Here is a 26384-nt window from a genome sequence, read left to right as displayed (position 1 = left end):
CACAAACATAAACAACTCTGAAAATGCTATAAGTTGTTTTTGGTACAATTTCCCTCTCAACACTTAAGCAGTTTTTACCCCTTAAATCTTTTGATCAATTAAAAAAGCATTAAGCATGACTTGCAAATTGGATGTACTGGTTATATTTAGGATGATTGTAATGGCAAATGTTAATACTTACCTGGAAAGGATATTTATAGTGACATGGAACTGGGATGTCACTTTTCACAAGTTCTACACATTTAATCTTGGATAGTTCAATTGAACCCTTTAGAATTCTTTTTTTCTAAGAAGAGAAAGAAAATACAAAATACAATTAGACTTCACGATCGGTTTCATTGCTTACTTGACATTACACTACCAAGTCTTTAAACATTCATGGAAAGTGTTTTAGCAAGAGAAGTGTAAACAATGTATAACATGTTATGATTTTCAGCATAAAACAAAAAGAGAGAGAAATATCTAGGGAAATGTCTAATTAAATTTCTGAACATGTAGGTGACTTATTTCCTGAGAAATAGTGGGGTTTTTTTTTTGGCTCTCTTTTTCCTTGGTGGATCTAGGAAGCATCAATGGATTAGCTTGTATATTTTGCTGTAAAAGCTGCATTGAACAGGAAGCCAACAAGCAACAAATATAATAACCTTCCTGTCCATTGATGCCTTGCTTTGAATGATTCACAGCCCTCTTTGAAAGTAACTGATTTCCTGCTTTGATTTTTCTACAGCCGAGATGGAATTTTTGTTATTCATTTCAGAGAGAGCTTAAATGTGAAGTTTCAGGAATAATTCTTCTAATGTGACAAGCAATTGATCTTATGCTTTTTCTATCAGAAACAAATCTAAGTGGCTTACAAAAATGACACACAATTATGCAATTCATAAGAAATGGCATTATCATATAATCACAAGAAGAACATCAGAAGCATCTTTGATTGAAGAAAACTTTCACAAACTGGGAGGATAGATTTTGGTATAGTTTTCATTCACATATAATTAAGCCTTACATAGCCCACAGCTGTGTGATAGCTCATGTTTTTCCATGCTTGAGGATGACAACTTAGTACAAATAGATTGCCAGTCACATTCTATTTATAGGTTATAGCATTCACATTCACCATATGTGAATCTGCATATAGTTTAGAAGGACTGACACAGTTTATCTGTCATCCATTATTTAAAAATGCATCCCAAAGAATGCTAAACCCTGATATAAAAGGTTCCTGCACAATTCCTGAACAGGGCATGGTGAAACATTGGTTAGACAGGCAGATGCCTCTGGGAAGTAAAGTATCCAACTCTTCTGCAGGTCACACCCCAATCCAAAATAGACGTGGAGGGCATGACCCACCAATTGGCGGGATGGAAGTCTGCCAGCAGCAGTCAAATTTGACCCATGGATGCTGGGCCTGATTATGCCATTGCTAACATGATCAATGAAGTATCAGAGAATGCTCATTCCTCCTCAACACAGGAGAGAAAAAACTTTAAAGCTCAAACAGGGGAAGATGAACTGAAGAAGGCTGAGTATGACAAAAGATGCTTCATAAAAACACAATCTCTAAACCCATGTCCTCTAAAGGCAGAAGACTGGATAGTTGGTTCTGATTTTGGATTACTCTAATTTAAGCAATTTACAGAAGACATTTATTCTGAGATTTTTCTTCCAAACCAAACTTTGCTCCAAACCAGGCAAGTGATAGCAAAATATGCCTGCTACCCTAATGTGTCTCTTTGGTTATAATTTCATTTGTTTTTTTTTTTGTTTTTTTGCCCTCACTTGTAAAATGATTTGATGCAATATACAGCTTAAGCTGTAAATGTGAAAAGAGCCTCACCCTGGTTTATTTTCAGCAAATCCTTGATACATATATATTTATAGTGAAATAAAATACTCTGCATATGTTTAAATGCACTAAATTGTTCCATGAATTCCTGTGAAAAAGAAATCCTGATGATTATGTAGATATAGTCAAATAATTTTCTTGACAACAGAATGGGGATGGTTTGCCATTGCCGTTCTTCTATAATATTTTTCAGTTGCCTAGTCTGCTATGTCAACTTCCATCATCTCATTTTAATGTTTATCCAATGACTGAGAGGCTGACATAAATAGATCATAATTAATCAGATTATCAATCCAATTTTGTCTGTAGATTATTGTCAGAAGATTCTCGAGGAGAATTATAAGCACAAATAAATTGTTCAGGGAGTAAAGCTGAATTTATTAAGGTAGCCTTATGCTGGAAAGTGCAGTGGGTGATTTTGTTCATTCACCAGAGTTAAAATTAATAATAATAATAATAATAATAATAATAATAATAATAATAATAATTCCACCAAGTATGAAAATAAGTTGCATCTAAGCTTCCACATCTCCAACATTTGGGCTGTAAATTAGGATACATACAGGACAGCTTTTGAGGATCCAAATGCCACCTATAAAACATTTTATAAAAATTTTCTTTTAAATTTTGAGCTTGAGTAAATTTTACATTTCTAACCCAAATTGTCTCCCATGTGTCCAATAGAATCGGCTCTTGAATATTTGAAAAAAAATGTTTTTTTTTTCCCCTCCTTTTGTCTTCTTTTTTCTCTCTCTCTCTTTGTTAAAGGTTTTATAAGATTTTAAGAATTTTTTTTTTTTCAAGATGGCTTCAAAGCATTTTGGAGCTTTTGTTTCTAAAGCCTCAATCTCCTCTTCGGTAATGCAGACAGCTCAGCAAGTCGAGTCTAAATTTCCACCACTTTTCTCAGCTTTACCAGCAGTTTTACCTAAAGACTTACAGGATGCTTTGGAAGATAGTGTACGACGGATTGAAAAAGAGATAAGTGAAATAATTGAAAATAAATTTAGGAAATTGAGAGAAGATATAGTGTCTGTCCTTCAGAAGTTTGCTGATCACATAGATCGTTTGGATCAGCGTATCGATGTTGCTGTAGAAAATTTTGAAAAATTGGAAGATAAAATAGAAAATAAGGTGGAAATAATTCAGGATGAAATTACTATGTTACAATACAGAAGTATGGACTTTGCTTTAAGAATAAGGGGAATGCAGGAAAATAATAAAGAAGACTTGAGACAAGTGGTTGCAAAGGATATAGCTCTTATTTTGGAATCCGAGCCTGAAGAAATATTGAGAGAGATAGAAAAAGTTTTTAGGGTTAATTCAAGGGTTGCAAGACAGAGGAACCTGCCACGAGATGTGGTTATTTATTTTTTTAGTAGATCACTTCGTAATAAAATTTTACAAGCCTTTTACAAGCAGAGATTTCAAATTGCAGCCCAGGATGTTATACTTCTGAAAGAATTACCTTCAAGAATTCTCAAAGTAAGAAAGCATTTTGCTTTTTTGGCTGATGAGCTTAAGAGGCGACAGATTCGTTTTAGATGGGAGATACCGGTTGGAATGGTGGTGAATTATGCGGGGACACACTACAGACTTGATACAATTTTGAAAGCGAAGGATTTTTACACTTCCGTTTTGAAGGCGGGCTCTTTATTACCTACAGCTGAGATATTAGAAAAAAAGTTGGAAGAGCAATTGATAGAAGATATGCAGGTTAAACCTTTGCAACAATCTCTCTTGACAGAAGATTCATTAATGAAATTGAGTACTTGTGGAGCTTTTAGAAGTAAACTAAAGGTGGAAGAAAAGCTGGAAGAGCAGCTGATTGAAGAAAATATGGTTGAACCTTTGCAGCAGTCCTCCTTAACAGAAGATTTATTAAAGAAATTGGGCATGACTTGCGCAGCTTTTAGAACTGAGGTATTAGAAGAAAAGTTGGAAGAGCAACTGATAGAAGATTCGCAGATTAAACCTTTGCAACAATCTTTTTTGATAGAAGATTCATTAATGAAATTGAGTACTTGTGGACCTTTTAGAAGTAAGATAAAGGTGGAAGAAAAGCCGGAAGAGCAGCTGATTGAAGAAGATATGGAGGTTGTACCTTTGCAGCAGTCCTCTTCAACAGAAGATTTATCAAAGAAATTAGGCATGACTCGTGCAGTTTTTAGAAGTAAAATAATGGAACAGCAGAAGGTTTTTCATCATCTTCTAAGTAACAGATAATAGAAGGAGAAGTTGGAATATCAGCTGGCTTGTTATAAGGAGTTTTGTTAAATTTTTGTTATTTAGGGGAAAGTTTAAATTTATGATTTTTGCCTGGGAGAAGACTTGTTAGGCTTTAATTTAGGGATTTAATATCTGAAACTATCTACTATGATTTCTGTTTGAGAGAATAGATAGGTTTTAATCTGGTGATTTAATATTTGAGAGTACTTATGATATATTATGATTTAAAAGTGGATAAGAATGTTATAAGGTTTTGATTTGGGAGAAAAGGGTATTACATTCATTTGGGTCTGGGGGCGAAAGAGTTAAGAGCTAAGTTTATATTGTTTAAAAGAAATACACATCTTGGTGTGGAGAAGGTGGATAAATTATATGAAGAACAAATATGGGATTTAATGGGTAAATTATGATTAGAGTAGATATGATTAAAAGTATTGTTTGGATTATGAATAATTTTCGTTTTACTTATTGTGATTTAGTTTGTATTAGTTAAAGTTAAAATAAATATGGGATTTATTGGGTAAAGTTTGATTAGAGTAGAGATGATTAAAAGTATTGTTTTGATTATGAACAATTTTTGTTTTAAATTTGGAATTATTTGATTTTGATAATTGATTTTCTTTAATTTGTTTAAATTTGTTTTGTATCTGAGTTGAAGTAATGTATTGATTTTGTTATTTGTATAGTTGGATAAGTTTAGTTAGATTTAGTTTGCATTAGTTAAAGTTAAGTAGATTTTGTTTAATATGTTTGAAAAAAAAATGGGTAAATTTTGATTAGAGTAGATATCATTAAAAGTATTGTCTTGATTATGAATAATTTTTGTTTTAAATTTGGCATTATTTGATTTTGATAGTTGATTTTCTTTAATTTGTTTAAATTTGTTTTGTATTTGAGTTAAAGTAACTTATTGATTTTGTTATTTGTATAGTTGGATAGGTTTAGTTAGATTTAGTTTGCATTAGTTAAAGTTAAGTAGATTTTGTTTAATATGTTTGAAAACCCTGTGCCAAGCTCTGGGAAGGGGGGGGAGGGGAGGTTGGGGTGGGTGGGTTTTTGGGACTGGGAGGGAGGGGGGTTGGGGTGGGGGGGGTGTAAGATAATAAGGGATAACTTATGAGAGAGATGTTGCTTGGGCATTTCCCTGGTACTGTATCCAAAGAGGGATGAGAGAGGAGGAGAAAGATTAGGGAGGAAGTAGGATGGAGAGAGGAGAGGGGGAGGGGAGAGAGAGGAGGAGGAGAAAGGTTTGGGAGGAAGTAGGACGGTGAGAGGAGAGGGGGAAGGGAGAGAGAGAGGTGAGGGGAGGGAGAAGGAGGAGGGAAGTAAGGGAGAGTATAAGAGAGGGCGGATGCAGTTTCGGGGGGGTGGGCAGGCGACATCTAGGTGTATTTATTTTATCTTGTTAAATGTGAAATTTCTTCTTTTTTGTTTATGTAATTGATAATTGGAAAATAAAAACTTTTTTGAAAAAAAAAGAAGTATATTTTTATTTGTTAAGTTAAACCAATCACTAATCAAAGTTAAAGCCACCGCATCATAGTACAATTTTAAATTAGGCGCCTTAAGTGCTCCTCTTTCCCGTGCATCTTATATAATCTTAAACTTAACTCTTGGTTTTTTCCCTGCCCAAATAAACTTATTAATACCCTTCTGCCATTCCTCCAAGTTGGCATCTTTTTTCAAAATAGGTATCATTTGAAACAAAAAAAGAAACTTTGGAAGAATATTCATTTTAACCGCTGAGATTCTCCCCAGCAAAGATAACTGTATTTTTTTTCCAATCATTTAAATCCTTTTGCACTTTTACTCATAATGTCTCATAATTATTTTTGTACAATTTAACATTAGAAGCTGTAATGTATACTCCCAAATATTTAACCTTTTTCACTATTTCAAAACCTGTTAATTTAGGTAACATATCCTTTTCCTTCATAGACATATTTTTCGGTAATATTTTACATTTTTAAACATTCTTTAAGAGTTCCAATAAATCTGAAATAATATTGTCTGATGAATTAGTTTTATTTTTAAATCATAAGAACCATATTTCACTTTTTAAACATCTGGACTCATTGATTCCCAAAACTGCATATACTACCTCTGCTTTCCATAATTATACAACAAATAATTTTATTTACCTTTTTTATATCTTTTAAAATTGAATTCTTGGTTTCCATTTAAAGTTCAGAATGTCTTAAAGAAACCTAAATTGCAGGTACCTTAGAAGCTATTAGCACATTAGCACATCCATAGTGTTTAGTTACCTATGTTACCAACTATATATGGAAAGTAAGTCAAACTTAAAAGGCAATCTTTCAAAATCTTTACAAAAAAAATTAAAATATCAAGTGATTTAAAATATTCCAAAAAACATGTTCCCTACTATTTTAACATTTAGCTCTGGTATTTCCTAATGATCCAAGTACTTATCTTATTCAACACAGTTTAGTTTCTGAGTGCAGATAAGATTGACCAATGGTGCTGAAGCTGAATTACAAGAAAATAACTTCGTACTGCTTCAGGTTCCTCCACCATCCCCAACCTTCTAAAAAACTAAAATAGCCCTGGACAGTTTTATCCATGCTCTGGGAACAACTATATTAATCTTTTGCAATAAATTATAAAGCTTTGTGACTTTTGTGCTTTTTGCAACTAACGCAGCAAAAAGATTCTAACCTGGTCAAATGGTAAGTTGCCTGTTACGGTACAATTGTTGTGGTTTCATGTTTATTTACAGGAAAAACACAAATGGCTATTTTTAAACTTTCAGGCTGGATGCAGCATATGACTTAGATCATCTTTTCATGGGACCCTACCTGCCTGTTAGGTTTGGCATTATAGTAAAGACTTCCTTGGTAATCCCTTCAAAAGTTCTTCTTAAGAGGACCTGCCTGAAGCCTACACATTTTAAAAATTGTTGTTGTTTTTTGTAAGTGTCCAAAGCTTTAACAGATTTGCATTATGTTTAGATATTTTGAGATTTTGTTTTCTTTTTATAATCTACAATGCAATCTTAAACTATTTATAAACCATCTTGAATGTTAAATATTAAACTAAACTAAACAAAGATAGCCTATGAAAAATATCACCAGATGACAAAATACAAGGGATGAAGAAGAACCGTGAGCATTTCAGGTGACTTGATAAAGAGAACTTAACATCGTAGTTTAAAATCAATCTCATCACAGAGATTAAATACAGAGAGCAATAAAAACTGCATTTGGAGATATTAAATTATAATTGCCAATAGCAGTTCAGAGACAAAGAAATTGAAAATACAAAGACCCGTTGAATCTCATACTTTACAATAGTAAATCACAGTATAAAGTAGCTTTACTACTTTATTAGTTTTATTGCTGGTTACTAAATTTGTGGTTATCCGTGTATAGGGATCTACTTCCCAAATTAAAGCTGGATTGTTTGACATAAACATAACTACCTGAAACTGGGTGTAAATGCTACCTACTATGGTGCTGTGGGCACCCTAGGGATTTTTAAGGAGGTAACCATTAGACAATTCAGAACAGAGCAAATTAAGCTGCATAAATCTTGAACTTGGTACAGAAGAGTCAAATGATAAGAGCCTAAGAATATAATTTATATTGCCAGGATATTTTGTAAACAACCAAAGAAGAAATCTCTTTAGTGAAGTAAACAGTGAAAACAATAAAAGGAAAAAATATTTCCTTTGTATTTCACATTTCTCTTGCCCAAACTTAATCCTTTATAATTGTAGAAAGATGTCTACTGCATATGAGAGAGAATAAATATAGAATATAATTTATTGGTCTTTCCCCAGTGTTGAGTTAATTTCTATCTTTGAATTGGCAGAAAACTATACCAGTATAGCATCTGCAGCCTTCATGGCTGAATCCTATCCGTAGAGAACATAAGGAATGGCCTCAAAGGATGGAGGAAGAGTGGCTACCCTAGCAACAGCCAGATGAGCAGAACTTGAGCCTGGGCTGAGAAAATAACTTGAGAAAACAGTCTCAAACAAACCTTTCCTCTCACGAAGATAAAGGGAAGGACAGAGCAAGTACTTTTAGATTTTCAAGATTCTGTTTCCATAGCTATTTAAATAAAACTAATCATAACCTTCATGGTATGGGTTTCTTAGTCTGGTCTGCCTTATAGTGCTGACACCTGCCTCAGCTGAATGGGTTCTGAATCAGTGCACACACTTGGCTCCCTTCCAAAGTAATGGGTGACAATGCTTAATAAATTTCATACACCTTGAAAATAGTATAGGAGAGTGTCAGAATCAAAGGAAAAATACTATTTCAGTGATAATACAGCTGAGCTTTGCCTAAGCCTATCACACTTGTGCTCTGGGGATGAGATGATTGCAAAATTATTGCCTTGGCATATTTCTGTAGTGCTGATATGCACTGGCCATTAGTCAGACAATTGAGGGAGGTAAATTTCAATAATATTAGTTTTGAAATACATTTTTAAATTCAGACAAGCAGGCAATATCAGCAGGATCAAGGACACTAATTTTTTTTGAAGTATTAATAGTATCCCCTACAGTTGAAAGGATTTGCTTCTAGTGGGTTTCCTAAAGACTCTCATGCAGAGAGTACTGTAAATATAAACCTACACATAGGATTATGATGAGTCTATCAGATTCTTCCAATGATCATTGCTAGAAACAAGAAACCACTAATCAATGTGCTTAATTGCTTACGATACTAATTAGGCAGGGAGCAGGGAGCAGGGAGCAGGGAGCAGGGAGCAGAATGCATTTAAAATGGTGAGGGCTACAAACTGCTGAGTGTCCATATATGCCTTAAATTTTTACAATTAGTTCCCTAGTTTTTGTCAATATGCTAAAAAAACCAAAAACAGCAAATTATCTGTTCTGAACTACAGAAGCAATGGAATATCTCTCTGCAGGTATAGTCTTGAAAGATCCCAAAAGTATATTGATTCCTTCACTGTGGAACTTGATAGTAATTGATACAAAACTGAATGTGCTGAGTGAACTGTAGGCTTTGAGTTCCTTGCTCACTGCACCTTGCTTGCTACATGTTTTGTAGATTTGACCTAATTAAGGGCTCCAGTGAAGAGAATATAGATTCTAGTTTCTAGGTCTCAGAGTGAAATCCATAGAACTAAAGCAGGTAACCTAGTTCCCTTTAAGTATTTTGGAGTTCATCTCCTGAACAAGACTATTTGGAAGAACTGTGGAAGTACTAATACAGGACATCTTTAGGGAACTGTTTTCCCTACCCATGTACTAGTGCAACAGATAATTTATTTATTTATTTATTTATTTATTTATGAGACTTATATACCGCTTTAAGTGCAAGCACTCTCTAAGCGGTGTACACCAGTAAGCAATGTATGTATGTATGTATATATATATATATATATATATATATATATATATATATATATATATATATATATATATATATATATTTACATTGCCCCCAACAATCTGGGTCCTCATTGTACCTACCCCGGAAGGATGGAAGGCTGAGTCAACCTTGAGCCGGTGAGATTTGAACCGCTGACCTGCTGAACACAGTCAGCTAAAGTGGCCTGCAGTACTGCACCCTAACTGCTGCGCCACCTAGGCTCATTAGTAATCATTTATATATAATCATTATAATTAATGATTATAAAAACCCTTGTAAAATATCCAAGATCTAGTATTGATGGCTATCTGCTTCAAGTAATGCATAGCAGGAGAGGAACTGCAATAAGATGTCTCAGTCTCTCCCATGTGGTGGTTTTAATTCTGAAAAACCACAAGATACAACTCAGAGTAACAAAGACAAGACAATACATTAAAATACTTACTGCACCTGCATTAACGTGCAGTGCATGCGATGAATGTTTGTATGCTCTACATACATAAAATGCAAGAAAAGCACATTGATAACTTTGGCAGATAACATCAGAAGCAACTTGGCAGAATGGTTTAATGCAGCAGACATATTAGCTAACTAGAATTAGATTTGAGCTGTGTGGGATATATCTTCTATTATCCAACATAAGGAGGATAAAGCTCTTTTTCAAGTGAAACACAGCTCCTGGGGAATTCATAATACACTTCTTTGCAATTTTACTGGCAGCAGTTTAGAAGGATTTACTATTACTTTCTTCCTGGATTTTCCCCCTCTCAACTTTCCAATCCAGCCCAAAGCCTTAATATTCCCCGGAATATGAAATAGCTGAGGAGAGCTGAGCCTTCTTAGCCCAGAGGTCATACCTGCCTTATTTTTTTATTTTATTTTTTAAAGAATTGTCATGTTTGTTTGCACATATTTAAAACTGTATCCAACAGGAGCAGAACTGGCCTCAAGTAACCTGCAAAAATAAAGAGTTCATTTAAAAGATGACACAATAAATAAATTATTCTTGGGGTGTTTTACTTTATCACTTAAGCCTTTGAATGTTAAAAAAGAAAAGGCTCTGTAAAGATTGAGCCTAACTCCATTGGAAACTAAACAACAGGAAATGCTGGAAGAAGCGTTGATGGGGCCATGGAAATATCAGCTGAAGTCTATCACCCAAATAGTAAATAGCTCTACTCAACTTTTGGGGAGAATAAGTCAAATTTGATCTGGTGCTGCCTCTGGTTAAGTGGAATGATAAGCAGGAAAGTGGTTATCATTCATACCAGCAGCCTTCACCAAAAGAATCTATTTGGCTAGTCTGGGAATGGATTACTAGAGAGGCCTTTGTTGTTAAGTGAATCTGGCTGCCCCATTGAGTTTGCTTGTCAGAAGGTCGCAAAAGGTGATAACATGATTTTGGGACACAGCAACAATCATAAATATGAACCAACTGCCAAGCATTTGAATTTTGATCGCATGATCATGGGGATGCTGCAAAGGTTTTAACTGTGAAAAATGGTCATAAGTCACATTTTTCAGTGCCATTGTAAATTTGAACAGTCATTAAGTGAACTGTTGTATGTCAAGGACTACCTATATACAATATTCAAAATGTGCAGACAAGGCAATTTAAGCCCAACAATCCTACACATATTCCTTTAGAATTCAGCTCATAAAATTTTTAATATATTTTTAAACAGCTTTTTCCCCATGATCATTTGAATTTTTTGCTCATTTAGATATATTTCAACAGAAGAATCTATTTAAATGTAGAATTATATTAACCCCTCTGTCAAGTTATCTACCTATCGTTTAGTTTAGTTTATGAAGTAGGATACTTCTTAATCAGATGTAAAAATCTAGTTTCAAGGCAAGGCATTGTATAAAAATATAGCTGAGGGAAAGACACAAACACAGCAGCATCAATGATCAAAATATTTTAGCAGGAATTTTTGCACAATACTGCCTATCATCTTAGGTACACACTTCTGAACTAAGCCTGACAGGTAACAGATAATGGAAAAGAAACCTAAATGAGGGCTTATCACTTCTATGGTTTACCATTTTTATAAATGAATATTATCTTGCTCACAGATCTCTCACCCATATATACAGTTGGCTATGTTGCCTTTCTATTGCTATAGTCCAGCATTCCCCAAGTTAGATGCTTTTAGAATGTATGATTTTTGACTGTCATTATTCCATACTAAGCATAATTATCATGATTTCTAGGAGTTAAAAGTTAAAGATAGTGATAGAGATTCTCAATCATCCAGGTAATGGTTGTCCCAAAGGTGCTTTTCAAAAGGCAGCTGAACATCCTTAATTTTTTTCTTGAAAACATTTCACTTCTCATCCAAGCTTCCAGTTGCCTTTTGAAAAGCACCTTTGGGATAAAGATGATGATAAACATCTGATTCTGTGGCACCATAATCTGAATAACTATGGTTGCAGGTTTGGCAGCTGATCCAAGGGAAACAACATACTCTCAGACTTGCCTGGTTCATGTATCAGGTGAGCTCATGTGTCAGACTTTTGTGAATATTATGATACAATAGCTTAAGTAAAGGATATTTTAAAATAGATATTTAAATGCTAAATGTACTATATTTGCAAGACAGAGGTTTGTATGTCTATCTATACACATTGATAAAAATATTGAAAACACAGTTGGATCAGCAAGAAAATGAGGGAAGTTTAAAAAGCTACTGATTTTCTAGAGAAAATTGTGGAATTTCTGAAAATCTGGTCAGCTGAGGTCCTTATTTAAGGATGCTACTATAAGAAAACAAGAAGTGGTATCACAAGAAGTATATAGCATAATTGCCATATATAAAATTCAGTAATGGATTTTTAAAATGTATTCTTAAAGCATTTTAAAAAATAGAAACTGAAGATTCCCATAAGGTTTATGACCCAGCAGATTTCCTAATTCAGTCTGGATTCAATCAACTATCAAACTATCAAAATCTTCAAAGCAGGATAGAAGTGATCCTAAGCTATAAATGCTCGCTTCTTATTGATTGTGATTTCATTACTGACACATTTGTTTGCTAGATTATCATGATGAGAAAAAACAAGCAATAATTTAATATATATATTTTTAAAAAATGATACCAAAAAAGATTCAGTTATTTCTGGTGATCTGTATGCCTTCTTTAGAACAGTGAAAAATGCCATCAGGGAAGTGCTCCCTGGCTGATGGAATAAGTATATAAGAATTTTTGTCAATACACTACCTTTCCAATGAACTGGATTTAAAACTCATGGACATTATGATAGCTGGAAATTGTAAATGTTGCTGTTCAACAGATCTGCAAGTCATGACGGTGGGAGGGCTAATATGGAGAGATGTACCCTGGATGAAATCGTGGAATAAACTAAGAAGAGAAATTTGGAGTAATTGAATCCTGTATTTTCATTTAATTCCTTATTACACGGCAGTATAGCTAGGCTTTGAATAACTTAATAAATACGTTATAAATTGCAGCTGTTCTGTGTAATTTCATTATGGGCATTTCTAAATGTGCTGTACTGTGTATATATAAATCTTTTTATAAGGCAGCTGTTGCCCTTTTGAATTGCATTGTCAGTTAAATGCCTCAAATGCTACCATCAATTTTTTTCCAAAGAATACTTGCATGCTATATTATAAAGTAACCCTGATATGACCAAGTAAGCCTGCATCCCCCAAATTTACTGCTGTCAAGAATTCTCCCATCACCAAATTACAGTGAAGTTACATTTTTGCACTGGAATGGAATATGATTTTATATTCTCCAAATGTAGAATATGTCTATCGTTCAGAAGTCACTCAGAATTTTGAACAGTCCGACACGCACCTATCTCCAATGAAAGAGCACATTCTTTTTTTTTTAAGAAGGAAAAGATAAAATGACTTTAACATGGAAGGATTATGTTATCAGAGACACTAATTCAGCTACCATTTTCTAAAATTACTAATACAGTTATAATCTTATGACAGGAAGTCTTACCATGACTTTTTAAATTATAACTATCATCCCTGGCACAGAAAGTTCTTTCTTCTCTTGTGTTTAGCACGCAATTGCCATTAGCATTAATGAAAGATTTGTATGTAATCAAGGGGAAAATTAACCCCAGAAAGACTATCAACAATAAGCATCTGTGTCTTCCAAAATTCATTTTACAGTGCACAATGAGGACCTATCTCATCATGAAGGAAAGCACTCATAATGGGTATGTGTTTCCAAGCTTGACTCCCTGCATAAGTCGACCAGCATCTCATAACTGACTTTCTTATTATAAGATGCAAATTACTATTGCAGACAAAACTCCCCCCCCCCACTCTCTGAAAATCTGACCTTACATACACTGACGTATGCATGCAAACTATGCATATGCCTGCAGTCTAATTGGCAAACAGCCTGGCCCTTGGCAAAATTCCAGAATGTGAATTCCAGAAGTACAAGTATTCCCAATCTTTTCAGGTTTGTTGGTTTTTAAAATTAGGATGCTGCCTTTTTGTGAACGGTCCTCAAGGCAGATTTACCAACGTTATATATAAATAGAACCTAAAACCAGAAATCACAAAGATGGCAACAGCAGACAAATTGAAACACGCTAAAATATAGCCATGAGATCATTGATCATAGAACTGGTGCCCAAAGAAAAGCAATTAATTTCACCAACAAAGGCCAACATAAATCAGTGTCTGCTTAACAAGACTCAATAGTTTTCTCTGGAAGGAAACGGCAGTTGTGGCCCAACCAGAGAATAGTTTTCACCAAATAGTTTTTGCCTCAGGAGGCAAAAGTTCATTTAAAGATGGGGCTCCAACAGGTATCAGAAGAGTCATGGCGCATAAGAGATCCTTCAGTATCTGCCCTTGGTTACTCACTGAGGCACTTTACTCCTGTTTTAAGGAAAAACAGAATGCCAGTCTGGTTTAACTTCAGCATTAAGAACCCTTGTTGCCAGGCCAGGCATAGTGAGGACAATAAAATGATCAGGTATAGTGAGGGCAATAAAATATTCTGTGCCATGTAAACCAATTATTTTTTTCTTAGTTTATTTTCCACAATACAGATAATCCTCGACTTATGACAACTGAGCCCAAAATTTATGTTGCTAAGTGAGAAATTTGTTAAGTGAGTTTTGCCCCATTTTATAACTTTTCTTGCCAGATTTGTTAAATGAATCACTGCAGTTGTTATGTTAGCAAAATGGTTGTTAAGTGAATCTGGATTCCCTATTGACTGCTTGTCAGAAGGTCGCAAAAGGGGATCACATGACTCAGGGACACTACAGTCATCATAATATGAGTCAGTTATCAAGCATCTGAATTTTGCTCATGTGACTGTTGGAATGCAGCAATGGTCGTAAGTGTGAAAAGCAGTCATAAGTCACTTTTTCAGTGGCATTGTATGAATTGTTCTAAGTCGAAGACTATTTGTCTTTTTTTGCCTTCTAATCATAGTTACAAAAGCTTATCTTCTTGCTGCCTGGATTCTGAGAGTCAATAAGCACTGATTGTATCATTCTAAATACAATTTTGCAGATGTAAGATTCAGGTACTTTATTATGTGACTAAATGCACGCTGCAGTTCTGGTGGCAAGAACAGAAGATGTTCCATGACACATTTTGAATTTTACACTTTTGCAATCAGAGTGGTTTTTATAAATTAAGCCCCAAATTAGTATAGGTTCAGCCAATGAAATAACCATGTGGATTTTTAAAAAAACTAAAAATTCCCTTGGGGATTTTTTTTAATATTACCATCACTATGCTTTAAGTGGAAGATTAATATGGGGGGGGAAAGTCTCTGTTTCCTCTCAAAAGGCCACTTTTCCGTTCAAAACAGTTTCTTTTCCACTTGGGTTAGCCTTTCCTCCTATGAGAGAATTACCTATAAAAAAAGTTGCAGGCAGGAAAAGGTACATATGTGAGGGAAGGAATATCAAAAAAAGTCAAGATGGCAGTTGTGATCATGCAATACAATCTCTTCCCCCCGCAAAGTCCCCCTGCAAAATAGAGACCAATTTTACTCATGCCATTTTAAGTATTCCTTACATGTAATAGCAGTGCCATTAGGTTTTGACACATTTTGGCTAGAAGTACACAAGTGTAACCAGAGCCCAGATTTGCCTCAAGGATGCTCATGCTATTATATACAAGCTATGCAATCTAGAGACGACCTTGCAAGTTAATATACTATAGCCCACATTTCATTGACTAGGGAAGAAATGCAGTGTAGTGACCCATAATCAGGATACAGGTAACATATATTGATCAGTAATTTTCTATGATCTTACTTTTCTCATGCTGAGGATCATACCTGGCCCATGAGTTGGTGTGCCAAGTTGCAATTTTTTTTAAAAAAATGGGACCATGTTTTCCCCAATAGTACTTAGTTAAATATATCATGTTTCATTTTAGAAACAACCTTGCGGCATTAAATTTTACAACTTTTAGAGAAGATCTGCAGACTACCCTTAAGTTTTTCATTGTTTTTATTTATACCCAACCTTTCTGAAACTTGCTGGTCTGCATAGGAGTCCCACTTCCAAGGTTTTTCATGACAACCTTGTAAGGTAGTTGGGGGGGGGGGAGGCAGGCAGGGAAGGAGAGAGACAGGCTCAAAATTACCCAGAGAATTTTTAAAACTAGGTGTGTGCTTGAACCTGATTCATGTCTTGGTCTAATTTCACCTTTGTATAGTAGTATAGGTGAACATTTTAGAGGCTTGTATTATGCACCTGGCTTAAATTATACCCCATTCACTCTTACAGGAGGCCTGATTTGTACAGGTTATTCAAACTAATTATATATGCCTGGACTACATACAGAAGTAGGTTAAAACAGAAATAAAAGTGAATTATTAATTTATGGAAACATACCACTAAATATTTATATTTTTATCTGCTTACAAAACAGATATCAAGTTCCTATGTTTAAGAGATACAGTGTAGAAGATGCAGACTATTTACCTCCAACCACCTGCTATTTACTTTAACTTTAAACCAGCCATAAGGGAGCCTAATGCAAATTGGTTGAATGTATTGCATGAGATATTATTCAGAAATCACCACTGATTGATCTTTGAGGTAAGTAGCTTCAGTGTATGTGCAATGTTATTTTGGTTGGAGAGGCCAAGATAAATCAGAAGTACATTTCTGAGCAGGACTCCCAAAATATAAAAATGTTTGATACATATATTGTCAAAGATAAGAAAAAAGAATACTTACAAAGCGCTATAACATAAAAATGAAAAAAGAAGGAAAGAAACATACGTTTTTTTCTTTTTTGTTATTAATTAAAGAGCAATAAAAATTAAACAGAAACAAAGTTTCTGAATATTTATAGGAAACTCAGTGATGTCTATGGACATTCTCAATCATCCAAGTCATGGTTGTCCCAAAAATGCCTTTTCCAAAGGCAACTGGACTTCCTTGATTTTTCAACTTTGTGGCACTTAACGATAAATTTGGAGGGGCGGATTACAGTAAAAGCAAAACAATATATATTTATAGAATACTTTCAAATCATTGGCAAAATAATTTACATGTTTTCTTTTAAAAAATGTTTAATAAGTCACTTTTCAAACTTATTAGGAGTGTAAAAATTAGCTTTCAATATAGGGAGGTAAGATGGGGGAAAATACAGGAGAGATAGTTGAAAAACAGTTCTGGATGCTGTGGCTATGGTCCTATCTAATTCTTCCTGAGATATTTTTAAAATATCAGGAGATGCAATCTCGCTTATATAGAGCTCATTTTAAATCATCAGAACATAATTTAAACTTTTTAACAGAGGTGATCATCTCAGACAAAGTTAATATCATACTTTATTTCACCGCTTTTCTGTTTTTCAAGATTTAACATTCCATATTAAATATGGAAAAATGTGTGGGAAATTGGGGGCCCTTGTCCTTGGTCTCACTCAATGTAAGGCTTATATGAATCAAATATTTTTTTTATTCAAGGCAATAAAACAATAAATTAAAACAGAAATAACTCCAAGAGCTGTTTCAATATTTGAATAGGTTGATTCAGCCTTCCATCCTTCCAAGGTCAGTAAAATGAGGACCCAGATTGTTGGGGGCAATACGCTGACATTTGTAAACTACCAGAGAGTTCTGTAAAGCAGGAGTCCTCAACTTTGGCAATTTTAAGATTTGTGGACTTCAACTCCCAGAATTCCTCAGCCAGCAAAGCTAGCTGAGGAATTCTGGGAGTTGAAGTCCACAAGTCTTAAAGTTGCCAAGGTTGAGGACCCCTGCTGAAAGCACTATGGAGCGGTATATAAGTCCAAGTGCTATTGTTATTGCTATACATTTCATTCAACCTGCCTCAGAGATATAATTTCATGAAATCCAGACATAATCTTTCACCTGTAACCTCCTTTTTTTCTCAGTAGAATAGTTCTTTTATTTATTTTCTTAAAACAAAAACTTTTATAAAGGAATAACATGGCCACACAACACCTTTTTACTGTTATTTTTCTTGCATACAATCATGGCCAGTCTAGGAAAAGGACTAGGGGGGACATGACAACAGTATTACAGTATTTGAGAGACTGCCACAAAGGGGTGTGTGGAGTCAGTTTATTTGCAAAGCACCAGAAGGCAAGAAAAGAAACAATGGATGGAAACTAATCAAGGAGAGAAACAACCTGGAATTAAGGAGAAACTTCCTAACAGTGAGGACAGTTAACCAGTGGAACAGCTTGCCTTCAGATGATGTGGGTGCTTCATCACTTGCGATTTTTAAGAAGAGACTGGACAGCCACTTGTCTGAAATGGTTTGGGACTCCTGCTTGAGTAGGGGGCTGGACTAGAAGACCTCCAAGGTCCCTTCCTGCATCATCATCATCATCATCATCATCATCATCATCATCATCATTATTATTATTATTATCATCATCATCATCATCATCATCATCATCATCATCATCATCATCACCATCATCCAGTTCTTGGAAAGCCACTGCCTTCTTCCTTGCACTGAGAAAAAGTGACTGGTCTGAGGTCACCCAACCAACTTTGTGCCCAAGGCAGCACTAGAACCCACTCTCTACCAGTTTCTAGTTTGATGCCTTAACCACTATACCAACTGGTAATAACTGTCAAAAGGCACTCTTGGGTGCAAATATTTTCAGACAAGGCTTTATCATTGGCCTGTCTTATTCGGAGAATTTTACAAGGAGATCAAACATTTTCATATTCTATTTGGTAAGCCTCTTTTTTAATTAGTTACTTTTACTCCTTATATTATTTTCTTATTAAAGAAGAAAATACTGAGATGGAATACCACACTGTCTTTTGACAGGTAAATCCAGGAGCAATCAGGGATAACTCCAGTATTCAGTCTCTTCCTTTTTGAATCTTAAGAAGTGAAGAGACAAAACTACTGGTATTATAAGAAAAGCATCTCTACTTGAATCGACAGTTCCTACGTTTGGCACTAGACATTGCCCTTCACCTGTCTAGCTGGATAATGAAGAGGGAAACTGTTCTTCCTGTTCAGAATCTCTCCCTTCCTATTATTCGTTACCACCTTCCATCTGTGGTATTAAAAAACATATTGGAAAGCAGCTGGTAGAAGAAAGCAAACGACAGGACTTGAACCAACAATGAGCCAGAAAAACTACATTTGTCTTTCATCCTACTTTCATGTAAAGGAAGCAAGTCCAGCTTTCAACGGAAAGACAAAGCAATACAATGATATACATTTATAAGAATTATCTGCAAAGAATGTATTTCAATAATATTCAAGAACAGTTCCTAAATTCAGAACTGTTTCAGAAAAAATATACCACACAACCAGAAAGCGGCAAAGTGGAAACAATCACTTTGAAATACTTAGGATTTCAGCAGCAGCTTCCAAACTGGTTAGCTAAACTTGAAGTGTTCAGCTGATAGTCATTACCAGCCAAGTATCTGGAGAGTTGGCTGATGGACTTCCTTAAGTCGGGGATCTGAAGTATTAGTCTACATTTAATTTTACTAAGTATTTAGAAAAATAATATTATTATTTATATCCTCAAAGGAAGTTAATAACATTTTAATTTTCTTTGAGAAACAATAGAAATAATAGAAACAATAATATTATGAGAACACTCCATTTTCCTGAAAAAAGTACACAGGACAAATTTTTATTGGCATGGCTGTAAAGGTGTGTACATACAAAATATTGGTTCTGTATGCTCCTGCAGGATTTGAATAAGTCCCTTTTTCAATAAGAAATCTGGACCTTGATAAATCTTTCAATTGTAGTTAAAAGACTGTCCTTCAGAATATTCAAGCTGATTACCAAATTCTTTTCAACATTCTTGTATATACATCATTTTGTATAAACCGAAGACATAGACACCATGGGCGAAAAACACAGAACTACCTGTATTAACATTGTGGCTAAACAAAAGTCACAACTTTAAACTCTGTAAAGGGATAAACACCATTATGCTTTTATGGTTCCCCTCAAATGCACAGGATAAAGTGTTAATTCACAAATTAATTATTTTTCATATCACAAATTATTAGTCTGATGAAAGCTTTGTTCACTACCCAATTACAAAATAGCTGTGATGCTACATAGTATGTAACACACATACTATGAAATCATTATATATAGAATAAACAGAGTAAAACTTTGAAGCCTTGCTCTACAAAAATTAACATTAAAAAATCCAATGAAACATTATTCATTTTCTTAAGAGCTTCTGTATTTTTTGAGTGATGAAGCTAGGAAACTTCATGGAAAATAGCACACATACCCCAGGCCGACGTTCAAAATATGCCAGTCTTGATTTTGTTAAGACAAAGAATCGAACTTTAAAGTTGGAAGGGGAGGTTCTTCTTTTTTGCTGAGATTTTTTTATCAGTTCTTCTTCCAGAAGAACGCAGTTATTCATTGCCAGAAAATAATGATCCAAATTCCAGGATGAAAAGGGATCTGCTCTTAATACTCCACACATGAGACCAGGAAAATGAAATTAGACACAAAGAGTGAACAGTCTCAAACATGGATGCAAAAAACAATGTAGGTGCTTTATCTTTCCATCTGTCATCCAGGCAGCACTGTTCTATAGCTTCCTTTCTGATATAAAACCCACAACCACATCCTTTCAAACACACTGCGCAATGCATTGTACTTTATGTTACACATGTAATTGAAAAGTAACTCAAAAGCTTGAATGACAACTGCTCTTTATCTGAAAAATAAATGCTTTGGTGAAAACACTTGGAGCCATATTTTGCATATAAAACAAACCCCTAAAACTATATATTTACTTTTGTTTTGTCTTACTATTCAACTTTAGGAAGGATTAAAATTATTTTTTTTAATCATTGACATTTTATTAACTGGATTCCAAAATTCAACTGCAGTTCAGATTTTTAATTAGTTATTGATATACTTGGGTGCTATTCATTTCAGAAAGTCTTGAGTATGCTTAATTTATGTTGATATTTCTTCATAACATCTATTGCAAAAAATGTATGCACACATATTTTATAGAGAAATAGACACCTTAGAATTTAAGCACTTATTTCCCAAATAGAAGAAAAAACACCAAAATAGATTAACCTTTATTAATTGATCGAAACAGAGAATCAAATAATTGAATGACACAAATCATATTTTTTGACTAAGTGGATAACATTATAACTGCCTACATTTTTAGGGTGTTTGAATGTTTTTCCTATCTATAAGCCCATTTCCTTGTTCATTATCTTTTCAATTTACTCTGTGCTCATTTAGTTTTCTGTTTTGTTCAGTGATTCAACCAAGAGTATTACAATGGTGTTTCAGTAGAGTTTGTGGGTCTGCAACTATTTTCTAATAGTTGTTTCATTGTTTTGGTTTAAAGATTAAGCAAGGCATGTAAAGTATGTGGAAGAATGTGGATTATCCCAATTGCTTGACTGGATGATTAAATCAGCTAGCATGAGACTAGTACCATGAGTAGTGGAAGTAGTCAATTATTTCCTAGCAGGAGGGAGACAATAATAAGCTTTCTACCAAAGAACCCTCATCGACATGATTATGTTGGCAAAGGTTGAAATGAGGTGTCAGTGTGTTGATAACATCCAGTTCAATTGCTCCTTACCATCCATCTTCAACAAAGAGTCTTTGCTAAAAGTTCAGTATGTAATGAGGTAGATGAGAGAATGGTTGAATGTAAAATAATTTATAAGAGAAGGTTTATAGTCTAGAAGTGATCCTTTATATTCATCTGTCACTGGATTATTAGTTGGAAGTTATGGCAAGAAGTGCCCTTACACAATTATGTTTACCCAACCATCATATCAGTTATTTTCTCCCATATTTAGAGAAAGGGCTTCCATGCTGCGTTCAGGACACACTTGCTATGAGCTCTCTGTGGAAGCTACATCTGCTATTGCATATTAGCCAAGCTTATGCTATTACTTTCATTGATTATCTGTTTATATGAAACTCATGAATCCTGATACTATGCTCCTCAGCTATTGCTATTTCCGCTGTAGTCTATCACTGCCTGCTTACTATATGGCATATATTAAGTACTCCTAAACATAAAGAATGCTTGATTTGCATTCGAAGATTGGATTTTTGAAAATATTACTTGTATTAAAATGGGCATAGATTATACACAAGATTTGCTATTGAAAAAAATTGTTTTCACTCCAAGCATTCACTCAAGAGTGAAATGTTAATTTGATTCAAAAGAGATACTTGGAACAGGCTGATGATTCCTTTACATTGTTTTTGAAACCTAAATCATCATCCAAAGCTGCTACTTGCCTTCCTCAAAGCATAAGGCTGTACTTTTTAATAAAAAGTATAGCAAAACCTAACTCTTTTAATCCTGAAGTGTATTTAGTGCTTTCTACAGATCATTGCATTTCAATAAAACTAAGCAAAAAAGATAGTTCCTCTCAAGCCATGATTACTGCTGCTCTCTGCTGCCTAAATGTGGCATAACATGAAGGGAAACACATGTAATAAAGTGGACCACAGAATAATACATATTTTTGTTGTTTTTATTTGATCCATTAACAATGTGTTTTACATATGAAATTTATGTGGCAGTAGAAATTCATTTGAAAAACATTAGAGGTACATTGGACAATATGTATTCCATGAAATGGATTATAACCTTTATGCTGTGTTACAAATAAAAAAATATCTTCTTTTCATATGTATTTATTTAATAAATTTATATTGCTGCCTATCTCACATATGTGACTCTGTGAAGCAAACAAAGTTAAAAAACACAAAAACACAATAAAATAGCTAATAAGAAAAACAAAACTATCAATGGGTGAGAATGCATTTAATTTCCCTAGTAATATAACCACTTTACAGTGGTTCCTGGATCCCTAGGCAAAATGGCAAGGCCATGTTGTCAGACTATTTTGGAAAGCCAAGAAGGCAGAAGCCAATCTGACTTAATGATGTTCCAAAGGGGAGGGGCTCACAGCAAAAAAGGATCACAACATGCTCTTCCTCCTGGATCCTGATAAGATGGGTAGGTGTGACTGGAGGGAAGCGGCCTCTCAAATACCCATCTTCCAGATGTGCAGAAGTGAGGCTCTACAGTGAGGAATACCCCACTGAATTTCATCTGGTAGCATGTGGATGTAGTATACAGGAATTCGGGAAAATATCTCTCTTACAACTTTAAGAACTGGTCTTGTTTTCATCTAACAATATCTTAACATTTTCCATTATTAAAAAGAGATAAGAAAATGTTATCATCATATCAGAACCTACATATATTTCAACTACAATTTCCAAGGCCCAGTGATCAACATAGTAACCTGCAGATTTTCCTGATAACATAAAAACAGGCACGTTAGGATAGAAGAGCCATCTTTTCTGGGGGCATAAGCATAAATTACTGAAAATCTCTTTTCTACCCAATTGCCCAATACTGTGTCTAGCCCAGTGGTTCTGAACCTGTGATCCACGGCCCCAGGTGGGCCGTGATGTTGTCCCAGGAGGTCTGCAAAAGCTTGAAGAAATGTTATGATTTAAATCTTGAATTAAGTCTTGGGGCTCTATTGTGGTGGTCTCCCATGGAGAATGAGACACGCACGCAGGTATCTCGGGATGGGAGCCCAGAGCTGACTCCAACACCCTATTTTATTGTTACTATAGTTTTTACATCACACAGCGTAATCAAAAGACATATATAGGGGTGGTTACAATGTATCAAATAACAGACACTCTCCAGATGCAAGGCTATGCAGGTGTTCTTATCAGACTCTGTCCAAATGGTTGATGAATGTATTCTGTGTCTGGAGCAGTCCGTTTGTTATCTCAAGGACTTTGTGGGAGCATGTCTATGGGCATATTTGTGCAATTAATCCCACACTCTATAGCCATGGTTATGGCCATAAAAGGTATTTAATGGGAGGTCTGTGGTGAAGAAAATCTAGCCACTATATTTTATCCTGGAGCCACTTAAGAACATTAAGTGAATTCAGGTGCTAAAACAAATACCCACAACACTGTATAAACCATATAGATACAAGGGTAAATTTACATTTGATATTTAATGGTTAAGATGTTAAAAGACAAAGGCCACTCTTTCAAAGACAGCAAAGTCCACATTGCTGGTTTGAATGAGGGGTCAAAAAAGCCATCTATGTCAAAATTGAACAGTCCTCTTTCAACAGACGGGAGGGATATGGCATTATCTATGGTCAGTCTACAAAACAGTCCTTTCAACAGTTCCAAGAAGGCTCCACATCCATTTGCACTACTCAGGTATTGAGGACACGGATAAGCCTCCAAGTGGCCTCAATGATTCTCTAAAAGAATGCAAATGACCAGCTGTCTGCAAGGAGTGTAAATCCTTCCATTCCCCACCATCCACTCAGAGCTGAAGAAGCTTCTTGGATGAGAAGCGAAATGTCTTTAAAAAAAAGAAAGTCTAGTTGCTTCTTGAAAAAGCATCTTTGGGATTAATTTAACATAAATGTAACAGCTAGTTTTAGAACAGCAAAGCTATTTTGGGTCTCCCAACATCTTTTACAGGACTTTCCTCAGACATTATACTGAGCAGAATATGGTAGAATGTAATGAAATATTCCATGGTCCAACTTGGTTATTCAATTTTAACTCTGGTGAATGAACAAAATCACCCACTGAATTTTCCAGCATAAGGCTACCTTAATTAATAAATTCAGCTTTACTCCTTGAACAATTTATTTGTGATTATAATTCCCCTCTAGAATCTTCTGACAATAATCTACAGACAAAATTGGATTGATAATCTGATTAATTATGATCTATTTTTGGCAACTCCAGCTTTGTGCAACTGGTGTTTCAGGAAATCATATCTTCAGATGATTATTTTAGTACACATACATACACACACACGATTCAAATGATTATTTTAGCACATATTTTATATATATAAAGATAGTAGTGTCTAAACCAGTGGTTCTCAACCTGTGGGTCGGGACCCCATTTGGGGTCGAATGACTATTTCACGGGGTCCCCAAACAACGCAGTACGCCATTTTTTCCCCTTTTCCTTAGCTGTGCTACTCCCTTTTATTCTATTGGCTTTTGAAAGCCAATAGAATAGACTCTCTTGAATAGAGTCTAATTCTATTGGCTTTCAAAAGCCAATAGGAATTGTCCAGGCTGTCTCTGCCCTGCTGAGCCCACCAAAAGCCCCATTCTGCAAACGGTGCTGCACCAGTTGAGTAGTCCTCGACTTATGACCGGTTGAGTAGTCCTCAACTTACGACCGGTTGGGGGTCGCGGCATTAAAAAGGTTGAGAACCACTGGTCTAAACACTAGGTACTTCAATTTCTAGTAACAGATTGTGGATGAGGCAAATCAATGCCACAATTCTTATATATTTATGAACAATCCTGGATTTACAAGTTTTGAAAACCACTCTCACCTTATTTCCTATAATCAATTTGTGATTCACAACAGAATCAAAATAGTTTAGATTCCCTGTCTCCTACCTGCAAAAAAAATTGAACTTCAATGGTGAAAAAAGTAAGGTTCTACATTTAGGCAAGAAAATGCACAGGTACAGTATAGGTCAGGGACCTATACGTGGCCGGACACACCATGAGGAAACTGCGCCCACCCCATTGCTGGCAATGGGGAAAAGGTTCCATGTCTGCTCTCTTGCTCAATAGCAGTAACTGTGAGAGGGATCTCGAAGTCCTGGTGGACAATCTCTTAAATATGAGCCAGCAGTGTGCTGCAGCTGCCAAAAAAGCCAACTCAGTGCTAGGCTGTATTAACAGAGGGACAGAATCAAGATCACATGAAGTGTTAATACCACTTTACAAGGCCTTGGTAAGGCCACACTTGGAATACTGCATCCAGTTTTGGTCACCACAATGTAAAAAAGATGTTGAGACTCTAGAAAGAGTACAGAGAAAAGCAACAAAGATTAGGGAACTGGAGTCTAAAACATATAAAGAATGGTTGCTGGAATTGGGTATGTCTAGTCTTTCCCAGGAAAGATCTGATTTTGAAAGAATTTGACTAACATTTGTGTGGCCATCTAATCATAGCTACAATAAAATCCTAGATATTTTCACAGCTCCTCTAAACCACAATAACATTTCAGGAAATACGTACCACCCGAAAACAAACTTCTCCCATCACTAAATGTCTATGGAGAGTCTCAGTCATGATTGTCCCAAAGATGCTTTTTCACAAGACTCTGACTGGATGGTGGGGAATGGAAGGATTTATACTCCTTGCAGACAGCATTGTTTTAGAGAACCTTAAGGTCACTTGTCCTCAGGATACCTGAGTAGTGCAAATGGGTGTGGAGCCTTCTTGGAACTGCTGAAAGGACTGTGTTGTGGAGCTGTGTTTTCTTTAGGATGTTTTCTGCTCTGTCCACCTTCACTGCTGAACACAGGCGCAGACTGTTGGGGATGAGCCTGTGTTCCATCTCAAACTGAAGCACACATAGTTCCTGTAGTCTTTCTTTCCTTCCATTT

The 26384-nt window shown here is 35.2% G+C and overlaps 1 protein-coding gene across 1 annotated transcript in view; it reads right to left on the bottom strand.

The window, feature by feature from the left end:
* The window catches only part of ITK (IL2 inducible T cell kinase), a 49949-nt gene extending 29507 nt beyond the window's left edge, over positions 1–20442 (bottom strand). The window contains exons 1-2 of the mRNA XM_039365502.1: positions 20186–20442; positions 182–286 (exon numbers count right to left, since the gene is read on the bottom strand). Of these exons, the coding sequence (XP_039221436.1) occupies positions 182–286; positions 20186–20386 (306 nt within the window). The 5' untranslated portion in view covers positions 20387–20442. The remainder of the gene's footprint in view (positions 1–181; positions 287–20185) is intronic.
* Positions 20443–26384: the final 5942 nt, after the last annotated feature.

This window comes from Crotalus tigris, unplaced genomic scaffold, assembly GCF_016545835.1.
Source record: "Crotalus tigris isolate CLP2741 ecotype Arizona unplaced genomic scaffold, ASM1654583v1 scf7180000020075.792833, whole genome shotgun sequence".
NCBI lineage: Eukaryota > Metazoa > Chordata > Lepidosauria > Squamata > Viperidae > Crotalus > Crotalus tigris.
This window is presented reverse-complemented; position numbering and strand designations above follow the sequence as displayed.